Below are 24772 nucleotides of genomic sequence, written 5' to 3'. Positions count from 1 at the left end.
CTAGAATGATTGTGATTTCACTTTAAATACAAGTGCCTTCTAAAGTGCCTTGTCTGTGTGTTGTGTTTTTACACTGGACTCAGCAATTGCTAGGAAATTTCACAAATGTGACCCTGGACCACGAAACCAGTCTTAAGTCACTGGGGTATATTTGTAGCAATAGCCAAAAATACATTGTTGTATGTGTCAAAATTATCGATTTTTCTTTTATGCCAAAAATCATTAGGACATTAAGTAAAGATCATGTTCTATGAAGATATTTTGTAAATTTATTACCGTAAATATATCAAAACTTCATTTTTGATTAGTAATATGCATTGCTAAGAACTTCATTTGGACAACTTTAAAGGCGATTTTCTCAATGTTTACATTTGTTTTGCACCCTCAGATTCCAGATTTTCAAATAGTTGTATCTCAGCCAAATATTGTCCGATCCTAACAAACCATACATCAATGGAAATCTTATTTATTCAGCTTTCAGGTGATGTATAAATCTCAATTTCAATAAATTGACACTTAATGGTCCAAGGTCACAAATTATTACAAAGAAATAGCAAAACATTGAATTAAACATGAAAATTTAAAGCAGGAAGACCAAAATAGTATTTTTCTTGCAAAACATATTCCAATAATCTTTGTTTAATTTACAACTACAACCTGATTTGAGTTAGATGTTAGATAATTCAAATAATGATGGAGGTGAAGTTGGGGTGGTGGAAGGTGTTGTGTTGTGTCCTTGTGTTGTGGTTGACAGGATCAAATGAAAATGCTCCTACCAAACAAAATCCCCATTATTCCTTGCCATTTTGGGAATAATGGGGCTATTGAGCAGAGAAAAGAACTTAATGTGCGGGATGATAAACTACACAAAACAATGCAATAATAGCTTAAGAAAACATTTCTCTGAGCTAAATGGTGTAAATATGAATAGATTAAACAAAGGAGAACGGCTTTAATGGTTGAAGAACACAAACTCAGCGATTATGTAATATTAATCTTTATTTAAACTTACCAACAAATGAACAAACTAAAAATGAGCAAGTGTAATATTAAAATATCAATTAATGATTACAACAAATTTGATGATGAAATGAAGGCAATTGAGTACACATCTTAAATAGAAATCTAAAATAAAATAAAACATTCTGATCAGGGTTTTCTAGAAGATGTATCTGCTGGTTAATTATGTAATTTCCAGTTATTCTTTAAAAAGTACTAAAAGTCACAACTGTCAATGCATGCCAATAAAAAATATCACAAAATCCTGATGGAGACACCTGGTATGATAGTGTTGAGACATGTTTTTATGGCAAACACAAGCCTTAAATTACGGGATTATGAAAATATTACAGTAGACAATTCTGGCCATTTCAAAATATAGACTATAAACAACATAGATACACATCAAGGCATTTTCACTATGGGAATTTAGAAATGTACGGCAATGTATGTTGTGAAGTGGTTCAAGAATCATATCAATATTACTACAACATCTAAACTATTACTGTCCGAGTAGCTATTATGTAAAAAATATACATGAAAATTTAAGTATCTTAAGCCTATATGTGCAATACTCACAGACACAATATTGGAGTTGGCCTTCCCAGTATTTCCCAGCATGATTTGGTGTATCATTCATGCCTGTTATACAAGCGGTTCAGAATAAGTTCTATAATACTCAAGGATAGGTGTCTGTTTAAATTCCTAGCCCTAAGAAAGAAAATAGTAATAGCACACAATGCTTGTCTTAGCAGACACAACTAATTATAGCCAGAATAGCTGCAGTCTCTGTCTGTAGTCCAGTGCGGGACTCTAGCTCCAGCAGTTGTGCTTTGAAAATATTGTGTATGTGCACAAACGCCTCTAATAATTTCAAGTCTGCAGAAAGTTAGACAGGGCTTGGAGATATAAGGAAGTCCTTGTCCTCAGGCTGATTGACAGGCAGACATGTTTGAAGTTCATTAGCAGTCATTCCTCACAATCCTCAGTCAGATGGTGTGGAGAGAGGATGGAGTCTCCTCGCATAAAGTTTTCAGCCGCCGAGCGTGTAATGAATAATTTTCACATGAATGAGAGATTCATAGTGGTCACTGCAATCTTTTTAGAATATGCATTCACAGGCTTCTGGGATACATCAAAGTGGAGGGCATCATAACAAATCAATACATCTCTCTCTAGATTTGACATGGATCATCAAAGCATCCAAAACCATTGGGTGTGTTGTGCTCATTACACGGCTCTCTGGAATACTTGATTCTGTTTGGCCAATATACATAAACAGTACATATACATAAATATTTGACGACAGAAAGCTGCAATTGAACTTTTTGAGGTCAAATATTTATGTAGTGGACCTGGCAATCAGTTTCCCACATTGCTGTGTTTGTTTAAATCTGTATCACTTTTTGATTTTTACATCTCACACATTAAATTAATTTAATATTTTACATCCATTTATTTGATAAGTATGCATGTATTAAATGAAATAATCAAATCAGCTGGCCAATAAAGCTAAATAATAGAGCAATACTGGCTAACTGACTGGCTTACTTGAGATCCAGGAACTGTGTGTTTTTATACATTTATATTGAATAATATTCTGTACATTCATATTTTCAACTTAAGCGTGCACCATTTTTGTTGTGTCATCCAAATTCTACACATTCTCAGACATAGATGTAGAGGATACTGTACACTTCTGCATCAGGAAAGACAAACTAGGCCTTCAAGTCTGAAGGCAATGTAAGATTGTTATAGCCACTTTCCACAGATAAAAAAGTACAAAAGACTTTCAAAAGTCTTTTTAAAGCCATGAATGTGAGAGTGCTCAGATATAGCATTGTGAGCTCTGATCTTATTCGCACCTGCCTGCTAGATTGGCTGCTTGTGTTGCTTGTCAGTATTTGTGTCTTTCTAAGTGTGAAAATTTAGTGAGAACCGAAACTTGTGATAATGGCAGACTTGTGACAACTTATTTATTTAATTTCAGTCACGCTCAGCTGCCCCTGATGTTTCCAGGCTGCTGCACTTGACTTCATCTGAGGGGGGAAAATGCATGCGAGTCATTTATAAATGAACTTCTCTAAACTGAAACACATATAAGCAGAATTCAGGCAGCAGATGTTCCTCTTTAGATAATTGCACATTGTAGTGTAGTGAGAGAAAAACATGCATTTTTCCTGAATTATTCTCTTACACACCTGTACTCTGGCTGTGTGATATCTGGGTTTGTGAAGCGGACATGGGTGTGTGTGTTTGGCTGGAAAGGTCTGTGCTTCTCAGGTCATCTGGGGGCCAACGTAACTCTCCGCTCTCCACCTCTCCTCCCTCTGTGGGCTCCACTACGATGGAAGGCAGGCGCTTGAACAGCTTGGGGTGGCGCTCCTGTGTGTCTGGGAAAATCTGAAAATAGATGATGGTCGATTTTATCTGTCAGAGATGTTGAATGTTCCACTTACTGTAAGTTTATTGACTTAAAGGAAGAGTAAAGCCCAATACTGTCATCACACTCAAACGCATTTTGGTCTAAACCTGTATGACTTTCTTTTTTTTCCCCATGGAACACAAAAGGGAATGAAGAATAACTGGACTAGACTATAACGAAAGTGAAAGTGGACCAGGGCTGTCGAGCCACAAAGTGACGAAATAACACCAAAAGTGTCAATACAATAGCTCTGAATGATAAACAGGCCAACATTGTCATTTTAATTTCTTAAATTTCAGTGTATTTGTCACACAAAGCTATTGTATGACTTTGGAAGACTGGACTTTTCTGTAATTTTTTATTTGTTGTGTGTGTTTTGAAGCTGATGGTGAAATGACCAATGAAATGATTAGTTACCAACCTGAAAGGAAACGCTTTGTTCTCCGGTGTCACTCACAGAGAAGTCTTCTCGACTGTGTTCTGGGTTGTTCATTATATCTGTCATTCTAATGGGAAAATAAAACATAAATCAGCCTAAAATTCATCTAAACGACACAGCATCCTATATTTTTATTTTCACCTCTGTATTATACAAATAAAGGCCTACAGATGAATCAAATGAGAAGATGAAAGTATTTTTGGCAGCCAAAAATTATATAGGCCTAGATAGAAATTATATAGAGCCTAAACTACAGTTTAAAAGTTGCCGTCATTAAAATAATGTGTTTGAAGTCTCTTATGCTCACCAACACTGCATTTATTTGATAAAAAATACAATAAATTTATTACAAAAGTGGTTTATTTCTATTTGAATATATCTTAAAATGTAATTTATTCCTGTGATGCAAAGATCCTTCAGAAATTATTCTAATATGTCACTTTTGATCAATTTAATGCATGAATAAACATAAAATCTTACGGGCCTCACTAAACACTGAATGGTATTCAGATTATAACACTAGCACATCAAAACATAAGCTTGAGCAATACTGAAGGAATAGGTCACCTCAATACTAACATTATGACATCATTTCAGTCCAGTCTATTTTTCTTCCATGAAACACAAAAGGAGATCTTTCAATTTTTGGATTATCATGGTCATTAATTTTGAGTTTCATAGAAAAATAAAAACACAGGGTGGAAGCAGGTGAGTAAATAATAACAATTTTCATTGTGCCTAAACTATTCCTTTAACAAAAAAGACACTTTGATTTAAATTCATGCTACAACAAGTCAGTTGGCACATTTGCATGTTTGTTCAGTCCGTGATCCCTAAAAAATCCCTTCCTGCCACCCATTCAAACTGTCATGGTTTTAACAGCATGCACCAACCAAACACGCCACCTAAACTTTGCTCCAGGCTGCGTGACAGGGACAACACGGGTGTCTGCAGGTGGGTATGCAAATATGCTTGGTAAAATAATGAAACAGGCCTCCATCATATTCATTCAGCTGATGGCGGTCTGAAGGACTCGACTCTGTTTGCAGTCTGACAGACAGAAGTCATAGTCGAATGCTGAAGGATAATAAAACTGTGAACACATAACCCGACACACTAGTACACCCACGCTCACGCACACTCACAAATCCTGTTCAATTATTCAACAGTTAAAGGCTAGATAGTACAAAGGCCTATTAAAACTATTCATGTTATTCTGACAATGAGACCCAAATTTATCAAATTGTAGTGCCTAGTGTTGCTATCGTTAACTAAAAAATAGTTTGAATTAATTAGAATAAATCTGAAATAAATGAAACATTAATATTAGATGAAAAACCTCTTTTACTTTAGAGCTTAAACTTGAAATGTTGCAACTAACTGAAATAAAATAAGTTTAAGGTGAAGTAATAAAAAGAACTGAAATGTTTTCCACAAAAAAAAATTAAAAAAGCGCATTTTTAAAACAAACTCAAATTAAGATGACTACATAAATATTACAATAGTAATACAAATTATTAAACACTAAACAATGCTAAAATAACTATAAAAAAGCCAGACAGAGAAGTCATTAACTGAAAAAGGGGAACCTGTTGCAGTGATGGGCCAGCTCTGAGTGAACTGTGAAGAGGTTCTTCCTAAAGTTTGTTACAGGCTATATAACCGTATTTTAGTTTTTGGATGCGTAGTAAGGAGAAAGCGTGAAAGAGAATATTAAACAGATCTCTGTGGAGTGTTAGAAAATATGTTCCCAGGGAAGCGGTATTAGGAGCATGCTGAGTCTAATTGTTTGAGTGGTATTTTGCAAAGAATGGCGAGGCTGTTAAATGCAGTGTGTTTTATGTCTACATTATGGTGTCATTAGAACAACACTGATAGATCCTCTTACTTAACGCTGTCCTTTAATTATGGTTTTGCTCAGGGCGAATACTGAGGCAGCTCAACTCTGCTTTTAAAACAGACAAACATGCCATAAAGCATATTATAATGTTCCTTGATCAGTTCACCAGTTGGAAATTTTTAAAATCTTGAAAGCCTCTCTTTTCCTTCATGACTGTAATCTATCATGAATAATAATCATAAAACAGTCACTCTCAGTGAACTCACAAAAGGCCTAGACATGATTTGGCATGTATGGTGACGTCAGTGCTTGCAATCCAAAAAATTGTCTGGCAACCAGAGGCCTTTGGCACTGTATTAAAATTATTTCAAAATAATTTCTTGTAAATTCCGCCCTTGCTTATGGGCATTGATACAAACAAACACACACACACGTTTGTTTCTGTGAATTGTGGGAACTATCCATAAACTTCTATTAATTTTATACTGACCAAATGATATTTTCTATCTCTTAACTCAACCCTTTCTATCTCTTAAAAATGTCAAAAATGTCAAGTTTTACTATCCTTGTGGGGACATTGTATGCCCCACAATGTAGCATAAACAAGTACACACACACACACACACACACACACATATGTACACTCTAGACCCCATGCATCAAGGTAGGCTAAATTAGACTAGACCAAACATACAACAGCCAAGAGGTGTGGAGAATGTTGTGGGAAATATGACATCATATATTTAAATTTTATGGTCAGTCCATGACATGGGTGCCTTTTAATTTTGTTGTTGTTATTATATATATATTTTTTATATTTCCATACAGCTATATTTCCAAACAAACAAACAGAATTTACTTTTTTTAGCGAATTTAGCCATAACTATACTTAAGTGGGCAAGGTCATGGCATCAAGTGTCATGGCCCTTTTATTAATGAGTTGTTTACCATACAGTAACGGGGCTGAATATTTAAAATCGTCCCCATACTGACAATCCTCGTCCTTCAAGAGTTCAAATCCTTGGATGACTGTCATTATGTCAGTTATTTATTTATTTATTATGAAATTGGACATCATTGTGATAACAATTATATGTTAGTTAGAGGAAGTTAGGATGCAACAGTGTTGATGCATATCCTGGCGGCACATTTTAATAAAACCTATAATCTAAACAAATATATAATTAGAAAACATTAGCTTTTATTTTAATATTCACTGTGCATATTTGATAATACAACAAAGAGAAATAAGAAACACAGGGCTGGGACAGACCAAAAAACATGTTCTTGAAGAAACATAACAAGGCAAAAAAATAAAGTTAAAGGATTTTACTAATGTGCATGTCTATTACAACAGATATTTAAAAGTTAAGTCATGTTTTCACTGTTACAGTAGGCTAATTCCTTTTTAATGTATATATATTTCATATATTGTAAGTGTGGCTAATATGTAACTCCATTAAGGTAAATACAAATGCAAAATCTTAAAAAAAAAAAAAAAGTGCCAAATTGAATTTAGTCAGATATATTGATCAATCCAATAGCCTTACAAGCAATTAAAAGCATATAGACACTAATTATAATGTTTTCAAGCTATTTTCATCGTATATGGTTTTAATACTTTCTTTTTCACTCTTAAGACTAAAACTGTGATGGACCACCATTCCATCCCATATATGACATACCTTTATTTAGTCCCCTTCAGTTCTTGAAGCGCGAGGAATGTTATTATATTGAGTATATCCTCCCGTTAAACTCGCACAGCTTCTGTTCCCACCAGTCTGTCCAGTTCGCGCGCGCATCTGACCTGCAGCGGAAAGTTACTGTTGAATGCTGTCACAGTGCTGGTGCTCATCCTGCCAACGTCATTCATTTACATGTCGAGAGCTGCATGCATGCAACATCAATCGCCCAACGATTGGTTATGAGAAGCACGCATCCACATCGTCATCACAGCTTGTTTGCTCGTGTCATTTTGGGATCTCTGCTGCCAGATGATGATTATTACGCAAGTGTTTGGGTGAGTTCAGAGACCTGAACCACTGAAGCTAATTATTGGAAGCGACAGGGTACAAAGAAAAGGCTTAAAACTTCCTCAGAAAGATGCGCATACTTCATGTTACTCGTTAATGATATTACAGTAAAGCTATTGCGTGCTTTAATGTATATTAGAGAGCGTGTCTGGTTAAAGGAAGATGAACACTGGTGAAATCTCTCACGTTGTTGGTTATAGATCGCTCATGCCCCCTGCTGCTAAAAGTAATTATTGGCCATCATTACATTTTTCCCCACTGATGTAGGCATATTTATAGGCCTTTTGTTTGTTTGCATCAATATTTTACCCTTTCTTTGACCCTCAACGAGTTTGAATTATTCTGCTTTCCATATTTCGCACACTTTGTTTTGCTCAGTTACCGCGGATTATTGTACTGAAATTGTAATGAATTACATTTTTGATTGGCTGAACTTTCTGCAGTGCGCTTTATTAGTAGTATGTCTCCTTAGTCTTTTAATCCCCACCACATGCTGTTACTATTTGTCAAAAAAATATATCATAAAATTTATTAATTTACTCCTTCATTATTAATTTTTTTTTCAAGATTCAGTTTTTATGCTTTATTTAGTGCTGTCCACATTTTTTTTAATGAAAATCTGTGTATTATGAAAATATTACCGCAATTATTAAACTTGCTTTTAACAGTGTGTTATCAGTCACATTTGGTAATTTTTATCTTAAATGCCAAAGAAGAAGAATACAAAAGGAGTATAATAATGTTGGTTCGTAAGATGTAATAAATGTGATTTTGTGATTTTGGCCCCTGACTCAGAAATGTGAATCCCTTACAAATGATTGTAAAAAACAGAACACTTAGTACATCTTTTAATTACTACTAAGAGCCTGACTAACTACTGTAGCACAGACTACATGCTGGCCAGCTGGTGTAAATCCAATATCTGAGCAACCACAAGAATGCACACAGAGTAAAGGCCATTGCATCTCCAGGAGAACACACTGTATATCACTCAGTGGCAATGGACAGTCTTTCCTTTTTTACCCTAAAATACTGGTTTCTCCTAGTTGAAGCTGTGGTCAAGGCAGCTAAACCATAATCATCTCACAGGGGGGAGTATTTTTTTCTACACAATGTCACATTTTACTTAGGGCATGGGGTAAATGGTAAATCAGCGGCCTCCTCAAGTGAGATGCGAGTTTGCATCAGTGATAATGAGCTTAATGAAGTTAACATGATCGGAGCTAGAGAAGTTGTTATGAAGTATCTTCATGGATTAGGCCTATAACTTGATAAAACCTTCAAATGCGTTTGGAGAACAGGACATCACAGCCGAATATCACTCCTAAACAGCCCGTAAGATAGTGTACAATATTAGGCTGGGCTGTAGTATCTTTCTAAACATCACCTTGCGATGAACTGTTTGTGCCAGCCTTTGGTACTTGTCTCTGTACATTTACATTATTTTAACTCTTTCTTGGCTCTACACTTAAACTGATCTGTTTTAGTATTATTATGTATAGTAGCCTATTATAGTAGCCTAATTAGTACAAACAGGAAAGAGTATTTCCTATCAGAATTTGTAAAGATCTTGTGGTCTGTCTCTCAGTCTGCTCAAATGTTTTATTATTTGTATACATGTTCACACAATAAGTCAGAGACATGGAGCATAATTCCACTTTTTATTTATTTTGCAGCAACCAGTTAAAGTGTTTGTCTTACAACATTAATTTGATTACTTTGACTATATATGTTAAAAGAAAAGTCATTTCTTATTAAGAAAATTATTTGTATTTTAAAATATGCATTGTGTGTTTTGCAAGTCCATTGATTCCATCATACCGTAGGTGCAAATGCTTTTGAGTGAATAAAACATATTTACATAATATTTTCTTTTTTTCCTCAAGGCTGCAGAAACAGATTTTATATGCAATTATATAGTTTTCACAAAATAAATAACCTTAAAGAAACAAATGCCTCAATATGTGATACAGTCAACAGTCTTTAATAGCCACATAAATTTTATAATTAATTTTATTTGTGAATATATCTGTTTAAATGGTGTTTGCTTGATTGGCAAGATTGTACTATAAACAATATTCCCAAGATATCAGTTTTACAATAAAGCACACTGACAGCCCACACATAAAATTATAACATACTTTTTTCCTATTATTCCATGTACATACATTTTTTTTTTCCAGTGGATATGGATTTTTAAAAGTCTTTAAAGCTTAAAATCTCTGTGGGCTAAACTATACTCTGTGATATGTTCATAAGTATCGGCGCTCTTTTGCTTAATAGCATTACAGTTCAGCTGGCTTATATGATTATATGAGAACACTGAAACATACATTCAAAAGCATAAAATCAAATCAGCCATATCTCATGTTCATTTCCCATTCTCATCGGTAGAGGAATCCATATGTCTTATAGATGTTTCAGAGCTCACTATTGTGACTTTTTCAGTTGTTGCTACACTGTCAAAAAACCTCATTTTCTCAATGTGTACCGTATCTTTTAGCCTACGAATTGAGGAAGCCGTCTCATCAGAAATGGGTTCTGCAGAGTCTCCTTCAAATACATGTGTTCTCTGTGTCACAAGTATTGTCTCTTTGTCATCATGTAAAGTTTCTTTCACAACATGCTTTTCCACCAATGTGCGCATCCCACTTTGCACTCTGGTTTCCTCCACTGTCAACACTGAGTCTGAGCCTAAGGTGTGAATTCCATGCACGTCTAAATTAGTAAAGATTGAGGCTTGCTGTGTTTCCGGGATAGCTTGTATATTCGATGTGATGATATGGATTTCCCCTGACATCTGTTTCAGAGTGTCCACTGAGGCTGAGGACATATCCGATGAGAAAGGAATGTTGACTTTCTCTGGCTGGTGAGGCTCAAATGATATCAGTTCACATCTGGCTGTGGAAGTCACAACATCACTTTGTATATCGAGCCCAACGGTGGCAGTGGGTTCAGCATATTTCACCTTAACTTTTGTAGGTGAGGTCTGTGACTGGCTAATTTGCTCAGTGGTTACTGCAGAACTTATATCTGCAAAAGCTTCAGATGACTTCAGTGACAGTGTTGGGCTGAGGTTTTCCTCCATAGCCTCACTGAGCGACTTCATCTCAGGTTCCTCATGTTCCTTGTTTGATTCTTTCTCAACATCATCAAGCTTCTCAGCCTGTTCAGGTGTTTGGATTATTTCTTGCTCAATTGTTTTTGACGTTTTGGTTGGAGAAGAAAATGAGAACTTGAACCAGCTCCCTTTCTCAGTTTTTACTTGTTCTTTGCTAACAGTTGCTTTCTGATCTGCTGAAGCCTCCAGACGCTTTTCACTTTCTTCAATCTTAGCATCAACCAACTTATCGCTTTCATCTGAAGACTGGCTGAATCCTAATTTTGGAAATTTAAATTTAAATTTTGATTTCTCCTGAGCTCCTTTGTCCTTATGTTCTACTGCTTCCTCAACTTTTGCTCCAGTCTCCTGATCTGGCTTAACAGATGGTTTGTCCTTTTGTGCTTCCGTTTCTTCTATTGTTGGAACATTAAATTCAACTTCAAAGCCCCTGAGAACATCCTCAAGTGTAGGCATTGTAAATTTTGGTGATTTTCCAGCCCCTTGAGTATCATCTTTGGGTTCTATTTTAGCATCTGGAGCACTCACTTTGGTGGTTGTGTCATCTTCTCCTTCTTGAGATTTTGTTCTTGAAATGCTGATCTTTGGCATTTTTATAGTAGGAAGCTTGAATTTACTTGGGGAGCCTTTGTCCCCATCCTGTTTTTTAGCAGCAGCCTCTGGAAGCTGTTCAGTGGTTTCTTTAATTTCACCCTCTCTTTTTGTTTCTTTAGACACTTGTACAGGCTTGTCTTCAATATTTAGGTCAGTGTCTGGTACATCTACTTCTGCAACTTTTACTTTTGCATCAGATGTTTTTTGAGCCGAAGTTCCAAATTTTGGCATTCTAAAAGTAGGCAATTTGAATTTACTTGGAGAACCTGAAACAACTGTATCATCTTTCAACTCTGTCTCTACCTCTTTTTTTTCAAGGCTGGAACCTCCCTCTAAAGCCATGTCTACTTTTGGGAGACTTGCATCTTCTGCTGTGACCTTAATTTCTGGTTCAGTGATCCCAATTTCAGGTGTTTCTGTCTTTACCTCTTTTGCAGTCACCACCACCTCAGGACCTTTTACTTTGGGTAACGAAATCCCAAATTTTGGAAGTTTAAATTTAATTTCCTGTCCCTCTTGATTAAGTTCTTTTTCTTTTATATTAATATCAATAGATGGGGTTTCAGTCTCTGCAGTTTTGCCTTTGATGTCACCTGATAGATCCACCTTTGATGTCTCTATCTCATAATCCACAGAACTAACTTTAATTTCCTTAGTTTCAGAATCAGCCTTTGCTGCATCACTAGGGACCTTTGGAGTGGAAACTCCAAATTTGGGTAATTTTATTGTTGGGAGTTTGAATTTTGTTGGCGAGCTAAATTGTGGACTTGTTATTTCAGTTTTGCCCTCTGTCTCACTTTCTCCTATTTCTGTAGTGCCCTCTGGCAAGGATATAGCTGCTGCCGTTTCACTGGCTTGAATATCTTGGGCCTTGCCATCTGATTTTGAAAATCCAAATTTTGGAAATCCAAAGCTTGGTTTCTTCATCTTTACACTAAGTCCCTTAGAACTCATATCAGTTAAATCTGCTGGTTCCTCAAACACAAAATCTTTTACTGTAACAGATCCTTTAACATCAGTTTGAGAAATCTCTGCTTTTGAAACACTTGTGTCAATTTCTGGGCTTTTCGATGCTTGTAGAGAAATTCCAAACTGTGGTAGTTTGATTTTACTTTCTTCTACTTCAAATTCGGCACCTTTAGTCTCCACACCGACTTCCACTGATCCTTTGGGTAATTTTAGCTCTTTCTTGTCTATAGATAGTATATCCCCTGTCATTTCTGTTTCGGTCAGAGCTTTCTTAAGCCCTTGTTCACCATCTGGACCTTTAATTATTGGAAGAGCAATCCCAAATTTTGGAATCTTAAATTTGCCGTCTTGTTGCTCTTTATCATCTCCCTTAATGTTTATCTCAATGGATGGACCTTCAACTGTTGGCCCTTTCATTTCAACACTTGAACCTTGAACTCCTGACATGTTAAACTTCTTATCAGGAAGGCTTACTTCAGGAACTTTGATGTCCACATGTGCCTTAGGTATATCAACTGTGTCCTTTGATGCTTTGGTTCCAAATTTTGGGAAATTGATTGTTGGAAGTTTAAATCTTGTTGGAGAGCCAAAAGTTTCCTCCTTCAAATCAGGTTCTTCTTCTGGTAATTTAATGTCAACATTTCCTGCTGATGTGCCCATGTCAGCTTTGGGTAGACTCACATCAATTTCAGGAGCCTTAAGATCTGGTTTTGAAAATCCTAATTTGGGAAGTTTCACTTTCAGCCCTTTGGAGTCAACTTCAGCTTGATCTGTTTTCCCCTCAATGGTCACATTTTGAATTTCAACGCTGGGCTGTTGTACATTTACCTTTTCTTCACATAGCAGGTCAGTCTCTATGTTTATTTCTTTTCCCTCCATCTCTATCCCCTTTACTTTTGGCATGCCAATTCCAAATTTTGGCAGCTTGAACTTACTTCCCATCCCATCAGCATCAATTTCTTTAACCTTAATGTCCACATCAACAGATGGCCCTTTAATGTCTATGTTTGTTTCTGTGTCAGTGTTTTGTAACTCTCCTTTTTCTGGTAGACTGATTTTAGGTTCTTTGATATCTACTTCAACTGCTGGAATATCAGCTGTAGCTTTTGGATATTTGAGTCCAAACTTTGGAAGGTTGATCGAGGGCAGCTTAAATGTTGTTGTATCTCCTTGTTTCACTTCATCTGTAATTGTGATTTCTACATCTAAGTCTTTAATAGGTATGTTGCCCTCTTGCATAGACATATCTACCGTTGGTTGACTGGCATCAACATCTTGCCCCTTAATATCTGGCTTTGAAAAACCAAATTTTGGAAGTGAAAAGCTTGGCTTCTTCAGTTTCACATCAAGCCCTTTCAAGTCAGCTTCAGGCATATCTGGTTTGCCTTCAATGGATATGTCTTGAATGTCAACATTAGGTTGGGGTAGTATTACTTTTCCTTCTGCTAGATGAACATCAGTTTCTCTTATTGCGGCATGTATATCGGTCTCTATTTCTTTTACATCTAAGTCGATTTTTGGTATTTGACCTGACACCTTGATGTCTGGTTCATGAGCAGTGATTCTGATTCCTTTTATGTCCTTATCTGCTGATGGTAAACTTACTGTACCTTTTGAAGTTTTGACTCCAAATTTTGACAAGTTAATTTCTGGCAGTTTAAATTTAGTTGGGGAACTAACAATCATTAGATCTTTCTGTTCAGCCTCTCCTCTGGAAAGTGTGACTTCTGCTGTTTGTTCTTTTACAGGTACATTGACCTCTGGTATGGACACTTCAGCCTTTGGTGCACTGACATTAACCTCTGGAGCTGAAGTGTCTGGTTTAGAAAACCCAAACTTGGGAAATGAAAAGCTTGGTCTCTTCAATTTTACTTGGAGTCCTTTGGAGTCAACATCAGACATGTCTGCTCTCCCTTCAACTTTAGCTTCAGTATTGGGTGGCTGTGCTTCTAATTTCAATTCAGGTTTAGAAATGTCAGTTTTTAAGTTTGCTCCCTCTAGTTCTGAATCTGTCACATTAATGTCTAATGCTGCTTTTGGTGTTTTAACACCAAATTTTGGGAGGCTTAGAGATGGGAGTTTAAACCTTGTAGGGGATCCAAAAATTGTTGAACCTTTTTGGTCAGACTCCATCTTTGAGACTGTAATATCCACATTTGCTTCTTTTAGGTCCATGCTGCCTTCGGGTATGGGAATATCAGTTTTTTGAATACTTACATCAAATTCAGGGGCTTTTAATTCTGGTGGGTGAACCATCCCGTCAGTTGTTATCTCAGGTTTTTTTATATCAATTCGTTGTACTTCAATTGTATCATCTGACTTTGATGTACTTAAATCAAACCCTTTTACTCTAGGTAGGCCAATACCGAACTTTGGCATCTTAAACTTTCCCCCCTGTCCTCCAAGTTCAGTGTCATCAACATTCAAGTCCACACTTACAATTTGACCCTCTGTGGCTAGATGAGGTCCCTTTATATCTACTGATGGGGCTTCACCTGATATTTTTATTTGTGGATCTGGACCACTCACTTGAGGTACTTTAACAGCTATATCTACAACTGGCATAGATTTGTCTTCCATCGTAGCTTGTCCTCCAATCTTTGGGATGTTGATTGAGGGGAGTTTAAATTGTGTTGTGGCACCAAGAGTTCCTGTATCTTTTTGATCATCCTCAACATTTGACACTGAGATATCCATGCTTTGTTCTTTTATTTTCACATCACCTTCTGGTTTAGCGGTATCAGCTTGTGCAAGACTGACATCAATCTCTGGGGCCTTGATATCTGTTTTAGAAAATCCAAATTTAGGAAATGAAAAGCCTGGTCTTTTCATTTTCAGACTTGTGTCTTTTAAATCAACTTCTTGATCAAATTTGCTTTCTAGTGTGGCTTGTGATACTTCTGGTTTAGCTGATAGTTCCCCAAGTTTTGCCTCTGGGAAGGAAATATAGCCTTCTGCCTTTGATGTTTTGGACTCTGTAAGTGACAGGGGGTATTGATCTACAATACCTACTTTTGGCTGATCAACACTGATTGAGGGTTTCTTAAACTCTTGACTGGGTACATTACAGTCAATTTTTACGTCTGATGGTTTTACTGATGTGAATACATCTTCAGTCTCCAAAGTAATTTCCTTACCCCTCAAATCCGTTATTTCAGCTTTTACTTTGGAAGATGAACTTCCAAATTTGGGTAGTTTGAAGGTAGGAAGTTTGAATTTGATCTGCGACCCTCCTGTGGTTGAATCATCTTTTAACATCTCTGTTTGAATTTTCAAGTCAGACTCAAGATTCACATCCACTTCACCAACTGCCATAGATGTATCTCCCCTCTCAACCTTAATCTCTGGAGCTTTAATGTCTTGTTCAGAAAATTCATGCTCTGACCTTGGCATTTTCATCGTTACCTCCATTTCCACAGATGCCCCAGATATGTTTGCTGTTTCCTCAGCACTCTCCTTGCCATATTTCAGTGAAACCTCCGGTTTTTCCACATCTGTTCTTGACGCGCCCTTTTTAAATTCTGGTCCCTTTAACTTTGGAAATGAAAATTCAAATCTGGGCATCATAAATCTACTCCCTTGACTACCAGGATCAGTGTCTTTGGTTTTTATTTCAGCATCCACTGGTAGGGTTTCAAAAGTTGATTTAGATGGTTCTGGTTCTTGCATTCCTGCATCTTTATCTTGTGATGCAATTGCTGATGCTGCCTTTATTTCTGACTGTGCATCATCCTCAGCTTTTATCGTAGATTCTTCCCCAGTCTTAGAAATGGAAATATCAAATTTAGGGAGAGAAATAGTTGGAAGCTTGAATTTAGATGGAGAACCAGAAGTACTTTTGTTTTTTAACTGGACTTCAACCTCTGGAGCAGGAAGTGTCACTTCAGTCTCTTTGATCTCAGTGTCAAGCACAGATATTCCTTCTTTTTGAAGACTGGTGTCAGCATCAGGGATCTTAGTGTCAGATTTGGAAAAGCCAAATTTCGGAAAAGATATTTTACGTTTCTTAAGTTTGAATTGACTCTCCTTTTCTTTAGTCTCCAGGATGACTTCATCTACTGAACCTGAAGGAAGTTTGACTTCCGCCTCAAGTTTCTTGGCTTGCAATTTCAAATCTACTATAGCTGTCTCTTGATCAAGACCATGGCCTACAAGGCTCATCTCAACCTCTGGTTTAGAAAATGCATGATCTGAAGACAATATCTTTACAGAGTGTGCATCAATAGCCTTGTCTACCTCTGGGGTAGATACATCAACTTCAGGTTTGGAAACACTGAAAATAATATGTGGGGTTTTCATTTCAGGTAATGATGGCAGTTCTGTAGACAGTTCGGTTTCTGGTGCTTTAATTTCCATGGTAGGTTCATCTTTGGTGACTTCAGGCAATTGACTGTCAGAGATTGCATCTGTTGATTTTGGAAATGAGACCCCGAATTTTGGGAATTTAATTGTAGGAAGTTTAATTTTGGTTGGAGATCTTGGATCTTTCTCAGCCTGGACAGACTCTGCATTTGATTCTTTGGGGTCTATAATTGATTCTTCTTTGGTCGTACTATCGGCTGGCTTGTGGGCTTCAACCTTTGGAAGGCTAATGCCAAATTTAGGCAGTGTAACGGTAACCTCTTGTTCTTTGAGCTTTGGTTCTTCGACCTTAACATCTACACTAACAAACTGACCTTCTGTAGTATCAAATAAATCCTTGACATCACCTGGTGGTGCATCATCTTTGAGTTTCAAGCATATTTGTGTTTCTGGAAGGCTTACATCAGGTTCTTCAATATCTATATCTACAACTGGCATGTCTTTTACTACCTTAGATGATTTTCCACCAAAATGTGGTAAGCTGAGAGAGGGAAATTTAAACTTTACTGGTGTACCACCGCTTGTTAGATCTTTATGTTCAGCCTCATCCTTTGAAATTGTGAAATTCACCCCAGGTTCTCTTGTTTCCACAGAACCTTCTGGAATTGATAAATCAACCTGTGCAAGACTGACATCAACACCTACAGCTTGGTCAGTCAGACAAGCATCAATGTCTGGTTTAGAAAATTGAATTTCTTCAGATGATTTTATTTCTTTTTTCTGAAAATCTTTGATTTCTATCTTACCCTCAGGCAGAGACAAGTCAACTTCAGGTTTGGATACACTGAGAGTCATTTTTGGGCCTTTCTTGTCAGATAGTGCTGTTGATTCTACAGATAGTTTAGCTTCTGGCAATTTAACATCCATTGAAGTCTCCTCTGTTCTGACAGCAGGCGTTTGAATATCGGCCCCAGCATCAATTGACTTGGGAAATGAGACTCCAAATTTGGGAAGTTTAATTGAGGGAAGTTTAAATTTTGTGGGAGAATATGTTGAGTCCTTGAACTCAGCCTCTACAGCTGTGGTCTTACTTTCAACATCTATTTCTGTCCCATCATCTAAAGAGCCCTGGGTGAGTGGAAGAGTTATGTCAGCATCAGTTACTTTAGTATCTGATTTAGAGAATCCACATTTGGGAAATGATATTTTCCGTTTCTTCATTTTAGACTCTGCTTCTTTTATTTCAGCTTGTGGAAGTTCAGGTAGCTCCACTTCAGTTTTTCCACTAACCTTGATGGTTTTTTCAGAATCATCTGGTAACAGACGACCTTCTTCTGTCTTGCCTTTTGGCATTGAAATACCAACTTGATCTGCCTTAGGGATTTTTATTTTTGGAACAGAAAAATCTATGCTTGGCATTTTTAATTTACTCCAATTTTTGTCTGTTTCTGGATCAGTCTCAGATGTTCTCTTCTCAGAATCTAATACAACCTCTGTTATGTCACTTTCTTTCACTGTAACATCCTCTTTTGTAGTGACTTCAGCTGTTCCTTTCATAGATTTCCCTCCAATTTTGGCCATTTTTAATTTAGGCAGTTTCTTTTTTTGTGGGGAGGAATCTGTGTCTTTGCTTTTGATTTCAGCCTTCAGTTCTCCTTCAACATCTTTTTTCGAGCTTTCCTTAACAATAGCAGTGCAAACGTCATGATGGAGCAATTGATCACCCTCTATATCATGTGATTTTTTAGTTTCATCAAATATTGCTTCTTCAGAATATTTTTTGATGTCTTCTTCAAGAGATATTTTTGCTCCAGTTTTCATCTCCTTGATTGCAGCACTATCACTTTTAGATGACGTGGCCTTTATTGGCAATTCAATTGCAAAACTTGGGAAGTGAAAGTCAGGTGTCATGATTCCAAAACTTGGCATTGATACCTTTGATTTCTTAGATTTTTTTTCATGCACATTTTTGTCAGCTTTAATATCGGTATCAGTATAGTCTTTCACAGGCTTGTCTTGAGTGTCTGTATCTTTGGCTATTATGATTTTTTGCAGTGGAACTGATTGTTCAATGGCTTCCATTCCTGGTATTTCAATGTCTTCACGCTTTGGAAGTTTGAATTTTACATCTGGAGATGTACTTATCTTATCATCCTTTGCTAACATTTTGCCAGGTTTGAGTTGGTGGTCAACAAGTTTAATTTTTGATCGGCCTGTTTTGCTCTCAGTTATAACCATTTCATCTAGATGCAATTGTTCAATTTTTGGTAATACAAAGGCTTGATCTTTTGTAGCAACAGGAGAAAGTCTCTGCTTTTCTTTATCCATTGTGTCAGGTAAATTGATGTTTATTTCTGTGCTCATGCTCGAAATATTACAAGGGGATCCTTTAGGTGTCACTCCAGTCTTGTCTGACTTCATTTCCATGATTGTGACCTCTCTCTGTACAAGGACTCCAGTGATGTCTCTCTCAGGTAATTTGAAGGCAGGGAATTTTGATACTGCTTCTTTTACATCCTCAACATTAAACTCTTCTGCTTCACCCCGAGCTTGCTTTTTTCCTGATTTTGATATATTTATTATCTTCTCAACTTTTTGTTCTTTAATTCTAGGAGATTTAACCTTGGCTTTTGATCCTTTGCCCTCCATGCCAGGAATCTCAATTTCCTCTCGTTTCAGGAGAGGTACTTTGGTTTGTTCTCTCTGTTTTACAGTAATTGATTCTTGGTGGTCGAATTCAGAGACATCTACTTTAGGCAGTTTAAAAGTTGATTCAGTGTCAATGCTACCTCCAGTACTCTTCCTGCTTTTGTCCACATCCAGAGCATGTGATTTTGGCTGGGATATAACAGGTGTTGGAGTGATTGGTTTCTTTGTGTCTGTTGAGGACACATCCTCACTTGTTTGAATCTTAAAAGTGAAAGTGTCTGATGTAAAGTCTAGTCTGTTTACTGCATTTGAAAAATGGCTCTTTGATATGGCCATGTCTGCCAGTGGTCCTCTGGTTCGAATTCCATAACTTTCTGTTTCTAGAATGTTGATTTCTTTCTTTTCCTTGTCGCTGCCAATTCTTGGTGATTTGCTTATCGGTCCAACCTCTGGCATGTCAAGAGAAACATCAACTTTAGGTATGGTCATGTCTGTTTTTCCTGACTCTTGAGTCTTTTCTAAAATCTCTTTATCTCTTGGTTTGGTATCAGAATCAACTTGATGTCCAGCCGGTTCAGTTTGTGGTATTACATTTGGACTGTCCAAAATATTGTCGAATGTTGATGGATCCAAAGTTCTCATTCCACTTGTGGAGGATTTTAATTGACTCTCTGTTTCTATTTCATATGTATCCTTTCCTGGAATGCTAACCCTCAGTTCTGATTTCTCTCTCCTTTCTTTGCCATCATCTCCAAGAGTGACTGTAATATCAGTAGTATTTAATGTGGTGTCCACACTGATGAGCTCAAACTTATGCAGTGATTCAGTCGCTGGCAAAGTCGGGAATGTATATTCATTTCTTGTTTTAGCTGAGTGAGCTTCATTCAATATTTTAGGACTCTCTATTACATTAGTCACTGGCACTTGCTCTTCCACTATATTCATAATAATTTGGTTGTCCAAGCCCTCCATATCGTCTTTTGCAATCGCCTCTTCATTTTCTTGGGTTTCTTCAACAGATTTGCTCCTGCGGCCTGTCATCCGCTTCTTAAGTTTCATTTTGTGTATCTTTTCCTTGTCTTTTCCATCTGGGGATTTTAATGGAGACTTAAGTGGAGAATCTGTGTCACTTGTTGGTGGACTTATCTCTAATTTTCTCTGTTCCTCTGCTTCTGACGTGCTGTGAGATCTTTTAAAATTCGCCCTGCGACCTTTGCTAAAGGTAGGGAATTTGGGCCAAGAGATGCGATCATGTTGCTTTTTTGTCTTTCTTCGACCTCTCATCTCTGGTCCTCTTCCTTCTTCTTCTTGCTCAGCCTCCTCGCCCTGCAAACATTGATGAAGCAGATATAATGTCAATGAAACCTCTGAAGAAGCGTGGCTGTATTCTGTATTTAAGAATATAATGAACAGTATTATAATTACAATGGTTGTATCTGGCCTCATTGTCTCAGCATCTTCTTGGGTTATTGGAGGTGGTTTGCGTTTTAGACAGAATGCCACTTTATATGGTTGAGCATGCTCAAGAATCTGGAGGGCTTCTTCATATGACACATTATCAAAATATACTGTAGCACTAAGTATTTGATCACCTGAAAGGCCAGATGGAAGAACACAAATGAGGATGCAAGTGAAAAGATGGAGGAAAAACTAATTTAGCTCATTTCTAGCTTCAGAAATGTTCTGTAATGTGCTGTAATAAAAATCTCACCTTCTTTCACACTTAAATACTTTGAGGCAGGCGACTCTGGTTTTACTTCCTTGATGAAGATGCCGTCCTTTCCTCCACTTACAATCAAACCCTCGGCACAGACTTCTTTCACAGTTTTCACTATTCTTTCTGACTGATCACTTTGCATATCCTGAAGCAGAATGCAGGTAATTTAGAAACTGATTCATGTTTTCTTAGTATTTACATTTCTAAACATCTGTATTCTTCACTAGAGAGGTGTGTCTGACCTCTGTTTGAATCATCTTGGCAGAGGAACGCTTGTCAAACAGTGAGCCGAAACCAATCCTTTTACTTTTTTTGGAACTCTTGGTGGGTGAGTCATAGAAGTCACCATCAGCCTGACAAAACAGCATGTGATATATTAAATAGATAATAGTTTGATGACCAAATACAGCATTATATAATTCTGAATTAGGGTTATTATACTGTACATAAATAAGATAAGAGTCTAATGTAGCGCTTACCTCTTTTGCGTATTTCTCTGTGGTGGGGAATTCTTCAACAGGAGAGGAACCCTGAGGACGAGGTCTTTCCCCCTCTAAAACTTCAGGCTCCTCACATACCTATTATATCAAACAATTAAAGATTGTTTAAACAATTAACCAATTTAAAAAAGAGAGACAGTTTAACACAAGTGTATGTTGTATATTTGCTGAATGTGCTTTACTTCAGTGATACTCACTAAATCCTCATCTGTGTCTTGTTCTGGTCCCTTCAGCCTTCGCCCTTCTCCTGTCGGGATGAAATAAGCACATAAGGGCCAAGCTCTGTGAATACATAGGTTTTACATCTGGCTGCTAAGTGAAAAGCTCGCATGGGACTTGAATTTGATGTAGATGCATTATGTTTTCTGTACATATGACCGAAATGTAAGAACCTAACCAAAATGTAGAGCCTGTTAGTCATCTATACTTTCTTTATTTGCTGTTTTATAGTTTGTACTGACTGAAGAGTCAGTGAGGGATCTACTGTATTTTTCCAGACCAAAACATTATTTTTAATCTGCAAAAAAGGCAGAGTCTAAGGCAAAATTTCTGTTTGCAAAATATCCTGGCAGCTGTTCCCACAGGATCCAGACAGTCTACCTGCTTCTGTTGCTTCCTGTAAATTGAGGCACTCTATTGATCTTAAGGGGTCGGTTTACACTGTCCTTTTCGGACCTATATCGTTTCCATGTTGGTCTTATTGCTGGCAGAGTAAATAATATGGTTATAAATATCTGCAGATGTGGTATTATTCTAAAAATACAAATTATATATATTTCGAAGACATTTGAAGAATATTTTGAAATCATTTGAAGAAATGGTTCCCTTGCATAATGTTTTAAATAGTTGTATGAATTTTAACAATACAATAGACAGAAATACTTATATGATACCAGCAGCAATAATACTTTTATGACCTCCTTTCTTCTGAGAAAGGCATTTCCAGTTTCCCATAACAGAATGCACTTAAAAGATCATTTAGGTGCATAAATATTTTCCATTAGCCTCACTCTGCCCAGCCCATTAACTTGCACTTTCCTTCAAGCACTTATCCAGGCATCAGGTCTAGATGGCATTGAAGCACACTGGAGATATATGTACAGTATGCATGTCATGTAGCATGTGAACATTACTACACCAGCACCTTTTTTTTTTCTTTTTTTTTTTTTTACAGTTTCTAATGATCAAACTGCACCAATGTATAGACAGCTGAGGAAAAGCAGTGCTAAATGTGAATTATCCACAGTTAAGCTAAAAAGTAAAGTAAACTCTTCCCATTTCTTTTGTTGGTGTCAAAGGCTTTGAGAACAATCCAACTCAATGGTATTCTGGTAAAAAATTAATATGCCATTCATCTATCATTCTGTCATTATGCAGATGCCAGCATTGACATGTTACATGACACACCCTGAATTAAAATAATTAAAAACAAAATTACGCAAGTTTTGTGTCGACCACAATTAGGCTCTTTAAACCCTGCTCTTAAACACAGGTAAAGCAATGTTTGAAAGGGGTTTAACACCACTTTTGCTGGGTACATTTCAACCCAGCACCTTGGGTTATTGCAAGAGAAACGGTTAATTAAACAGGTCATGTGTTCCTTCACTCAGTGATATGATATTGGCAAAACCAATGGTTTACGTAACCTGATGTAAACTGATGTTCATTGGAGAGATCAGGGGTGATTGTAACAGTCGGGTTTTGGTTTTAACATACAGTATATGATGAACAAGCAGAAAAATAACATAGCTGTGGTTTTGAGGTTTGATATGTTGTGGTGCGGATCAGCAAGTTTCAACAAGGTGTTTTTTCTGGCTGCTATTGTAGCTAAACAGGCTTAAGATGTGTTTTTTTTTTACTTAAAGCTTTATAATATCTGTCCAAAACCAACACAGTGAATGGAACAGGCCTAAACAACGGGCCTTACTTTCTTCAAGTGTTTTTATTTTTTTCTTAAGTGCTTTCAGGCTCCTCACCCCTGTCAGGTATAATGAGGCTGTTTGTTAAATGGTATATGTTATAATTACTTAATAAAATGCTTTAAAATGTTCTTAAAAGCCCATTGTCCACTAAATCAATTTGCAATAATTCCTGGGCTTCTATACTTTGCGTGTTTCTGTTAGGATTACAAATTAAATATGTGAGCTCTGCTGTAGGTGTTGTGAAATCAGTTTTAGCTTGTGACTGAAGATTCAGAAAAATAATATGCTCAACTTATTGCTTTTAAAACATGCTGTTTACTTCAGTATGTTACTGAAATATCTTTAAGTACAAACACTTAAAAGAATCCATGTGCCAATATGAAAATAGCCTAGATAACAGAATTATAGCAAAATTAATTCTAAAACAAAAATCCAGTGTTATGCAATGTGTATCCAAAAACATCATGCTGCTGCATTGTAATTGCAATGATGCAAAATTCCTCTCCAGGTAAACATTAAAGGTTAACAATTACAGGTTTGCACTTACCTGATATGCGGTTTACTTGCACAAATATATGTTTTACTGTTTTCCAGATATTCATTCACCTAGTGCACAGCATGCATTGACAGGATAGTTGGTGGATAGTTGTTAGTTTTAGCGGAGAAGATGAAGGGACCTGCCCTTTTTGTAGGTATGGCTCAACCCTGTTTCAGGGCTGTGGTTCAAACTCCTGCTAATGCTATTGTGCTGTAGAACAAACATCTGAAGGTGTAACACTGCTCGCACACATTCACAAATGAATATAATTGAGAGGTCTTGAGATTTTGAAGCAAATGAATCAGGCCAAAGATTTTGTTGTAAGGGTGTTTATGTCCTTCTGTTCTCCAGTGAATATTGTCTGTTTGTTTAGTTTAAATTTGAGTTGAAGGAAATAGTTATGACATTAGTGTACACTGATAGATGAATGCAGAATGAAGACAAGATCTCATACATTTCAGAGTTCTTTTGTTTTCATTGTGCTTTTGCCAAAGTAAATCATTAAGATTTTAAAGAATAGATCAGTTTACTCAATACAAAGCAAGCTGTCAATCACATGATGTTTTTGCAGTATGTGTGTGTGCACATGGTTGGCTGTGTGTTTAAATACAAGAGTCCAAAAATTCCTTTTATACCCACACAATTAACATTTATTTTCATATCTGTTATAAAATGACCATGCAACTGATTTAGCAAGTAACAAACCAACAATAGAAAGAAGCCT

The 24772-nt window shown here is 36.8% G+C and overlaps 2 protein-coding genes across 2 annotated transcripts; both read right to left on the bottom strand.

Annotated features, from left to right (window-relative positions):
- Window positions 1-255: 255 nt before the first annotated feature.
- LOC306884592 (protein LBH-like) lies at window positions 256-7886 on the bottom strand. The gene is made up of 4 exons (XM_079440585.1): window positions 7389-7886; window positions 3846-3930; window positions 3201-3402; window positions 256-3038 (listed from the first exon to the last, which is right to left on the bottom strand). The coding sequence occupies exons 2-4, from the start codon at window positions 3927-3929 to the stop codon at window positions 2986-2988; spliced, it is 339 nt and encodes a 112-aa protein (XP_079296711.1). The 5' UTR covers window position 3930; window positions 7389-7886; the 3' UTR covers window positions 256-2985.
- A 1500-nt stretch (window positions 7887-9386) lies between these two features.
- On the bottom strand, window positions 9387-24222 carry LOC306883850 (uncharacterized protein). The gene is made up of 7 exons (XM_079439338.1): window positions 24058-24222; window positions 21786-21835; window positions 21568-21666; window positions 21331-21441; window positions 21083-21233; window positions 20797-20963; window positions 9387-20697 (listed from the first exon to the last, which is right to left on the bottom strand). The coding sequence occupies exons 1-7, from the start codon at window positions 24110-24112 to the stop codon at window positions 10108-10110; spliced, it is 11223 nt and encodes a 3740-aa protein (XP_079295464.1). The 5' UTR covers window positions 24113-24222; the 3' UTR covers window positions 9387-10107.
- Window positions 24223-24772: the final 550 nt, after the last annotated feature.

Source organism: Barbus barbus, assembly GCF_936440315.1.
Source record: "Barbus barbus genome assembly, chromosome: 18".
NCBI classification, from domain to species: domain Eukaryota; kingdom Metazoa; phylum Chordata; class Actinopteri; order Cypriniformes; family Cyprinidae; genus Barbus; species Barbus barbus.
Note: the sequence above shows the minus strand (reverse complement) of the source record. Positions and strands in the feature narration are given on the sequence as shown.